Source organism: Propithecus coquereli, unplaced genomic scaffold, assembly GCF_000956105.1.
Source record: "Propithecus coquereli isolate 6110/MARCELLA unplaced genomic scaffold, Pcoq_1.0 Scaffold168, whole genome shotgun sequence".
NCBI classification, from domain to species: Eukaryota; Metazoa; Chordata; class Mammalia; order Primates; family Indriidae; genus Propithecus; species Propithecus coquereli.
This window is the reverse complement of record NW_012141413.1, coordinates 2,481,109-2,483,704: the sequence shown is the minus strand read 5'-3', so window position 1 is coordinate 2,483,704 and position 2,596 is coordinate 2,481,109. Positions and strand designations below refer to the sequence as shown.

The 2,596-nt window shown below is 40.1% G+C and overlaps 1 protein-coding gene across 1 annotated transcript in view; it reads left to right on the top strand.

Annotated features, from left to right (window-relative positions):
• RNF17 (ring finger protein 17) overlaps positions 1 to 1,991 on the top strand; it is a 69,094-nt gene extending 67,103 nt beyond the window's left edge. The window contains exon 11 of the mRNA XM_012641673.1: positions 1,852 to 1,991. Coding sequence (XP_012497127.1) covers positions 1,852 to 1,991 — 140 coding nt within the window. The remainder of the gene's footprint in view (positions 1 to 1,851) is intronic.
• The last annotated feature ends 605 nt before the right edge of the window (positions 1,992 to 2,596 follow it).

Here is a 2,596-nt window from a genome sequence, read left to right as displayed (position 1 = left end):
GTTTATAAATCTAAATCTCTGATAAAAATCATTTGAAATAAAAATCTGTGTAAATTAGTCATTTACTATCTCAATGCCACTTACCCACAACTGGATTCCTCTTTGTGGAATTATGTAAAAGAAGGTATGAGGACATAAGGGAGGATGTAGAGCAAGATGGGAAACTGAGGCACATACCATCTACTCTGAGATCTAAACATGTACTAAGAGAAGGGAAGTACATACTATACTAATTTTTCCAGTTTTACTCAAGCCTGGTACTCATTAGCACACTTGTTACTGAGCACATGCTTGTACCAGGTACCACGTTAGGAATACAGACAACAGGTCTGCACTGAAGAACAGGTGGTCTAGCAGAGACGAGACATTACCCTAGCACAGTATGGAAAGAACAGCTCATATTAAAGGAGTAGCCGTAATGCTGTGGGATCACAGAGAAAGCAAAGATCAGCAGTTAGTAATCAGGGCTTTGTAAAAGTTATGTTGCCACTGAGCTTTGAAAGAAGAGATGTTTATCATAAAAAAGGCTCAGGAGAACATTCTGGATCAGGGGACAGCCATGGGCTAAAATAGAGACACCACGCTTTAAGTAATTGTGTTTGGGTAAGTCATCGAGGCGCTGCGTAGGGGTAGTTTGGGAGAACGAACTACTGAAGGAGCCTGTGAAGAGCCATGCTGAGGACTCGATACCGCAGGCAGCTGACGCGCCACTGAAGACTCGTAAACGAGGGTGGTGTAATTGGGTTTTTAAAAATCCTAGTGGTCTTAAAAAGGATGGATTGGAGGAGAGAACTGAAGGCAGGAACAGCAGAAACCAGGCTTATTATCCTATGCAAAAGGCGATGGCCCAAACTAAAAGCGAGTCGGGGGGATAGGAAGTGGGGCAGTGGCAGGATGAGCTAAGTCCCAGGGGGTAGAAGAACTAGGAACTCAAGAATGGGAGAAGTGCCTTTCTTTGAAGCTTAATCCTTAGGAATTAGTGAAGAAAGATTTATAAAATATAAACAAAAAGAGGAAAAGCTAACATAAGGCCAACAGTTCAGTGTTTATTTCTGGATGGTGAGCATATGGTTGTTACATATCCTTCTTCGTACTTTTCTGTTTAAAAACATTTTTTGATACATAGTATCTGTTCACATTTATGGGGTTCATGTGATATTCCCTTACATGCGTAAAATGTGTAATGATCAAGTTAGGATATTGGGGGTGTCCGTCACCTTGAGCCCTTATCATTTCTCTGTGTTGGGAACGTTTGAAGTCCTCTCTTGTAGCTGTTTTGAGGAAATGGACAATCTGTTGTTAACTATAGTCACCCTACTGTCCTGTCCAACTTTAGGACTTGTTTCTTCTATCTAACTGTGTGTGTGTACGCATTAACCACATCTGCTCAGAAATCTAAACGTGCATGAAGAGAAAGGGACCCTCTCTTCGTCCCCCACCCCCACCACACACGCCCTTCCCCGCCTTCGGGAACCGCAGTCCACTGCTGCCTTCAGGAGATTCACTTGTCAGCTCCCACGTGGGTGAGAACGTGCAGTATTAGTCTTGCTGTGCCGGCTTATTTCACTTAACGTCATGACCTCCAGTTGTGTCAGCGTTGCCGCACGTGACAGGAGTTCATTCTTTTTATGGCTGAGTGGTATTGCATCGTGTATGCACGACGTCTTCGTTTTCCAGTCCTCCGCTGACGGACACGACGCGTTGATTCGTATCTTTGCTGTTGCGAACAGTGCTGCGACATGGCAGGGCAGATTCCCTTTGACGTACTGATTTCCTTTTCTTAGGATAAAGCAAAAAAAATTTAAGAAAATATAAGGCAATATTATTTTTTCCCTTTCTCTGTCTTTCCAGAAATGCCTTGCCTTGCGGAGTATGATGATGGCTTATGGTATAGAGCGAAAATTGTTTCCGTTAAAGAATTTAATCCTTTAACTGTCCTAGTACAATTTGTTGATTACGGATCAACTGAAAAGCTGACAGTAAACAGGTAAAAAATAAAAACGTCAACTTAGTTGAATTAGGACTCTTACTTTTGTTTTGGGGGGGGGTTTGGTAGTTCTTTATTGGGAAAATGTTGCCTCTTTTAAAAGAAAACTCTTTTAAATCTGTTTATTAGGATTTTTAATCCAGATTTTTATTGTTAAAATATTGTATAAAATTTACCATTTTAGCTATTTTTAAGTATGCAGTTAATAGACATTAAATACCATTCACAATGTTATACAACTATCACCACTTTTCCATTTCCAGAACTTTTTTGTTATTCCCAACGGAAACTCTGTACCCATTAAACCATAGCATCCCAGTTCATTCTCACCCGGTCCCTGGGAACCTATAATCTACTTTCTGTCTCTATAAATTTGCCTATTCTAGGTGCCTTATGTAAGGAAAATCATACAATATTTGTCCTTTTGTGTCTGGCTTACTTCACTTAGCATAATGTTGTTAAGAGTCATTTATGTTGTAGCATGTGTCAGAATTTCCTTCTTAAGACTGGATAATATTCCATTATATCTATGAAGGGTCTTCAAAAAGTTCGTGGAAGATGCATACTATGAAAAAACTGCATTGATTTCATGTTTTTATTCACCAAAAT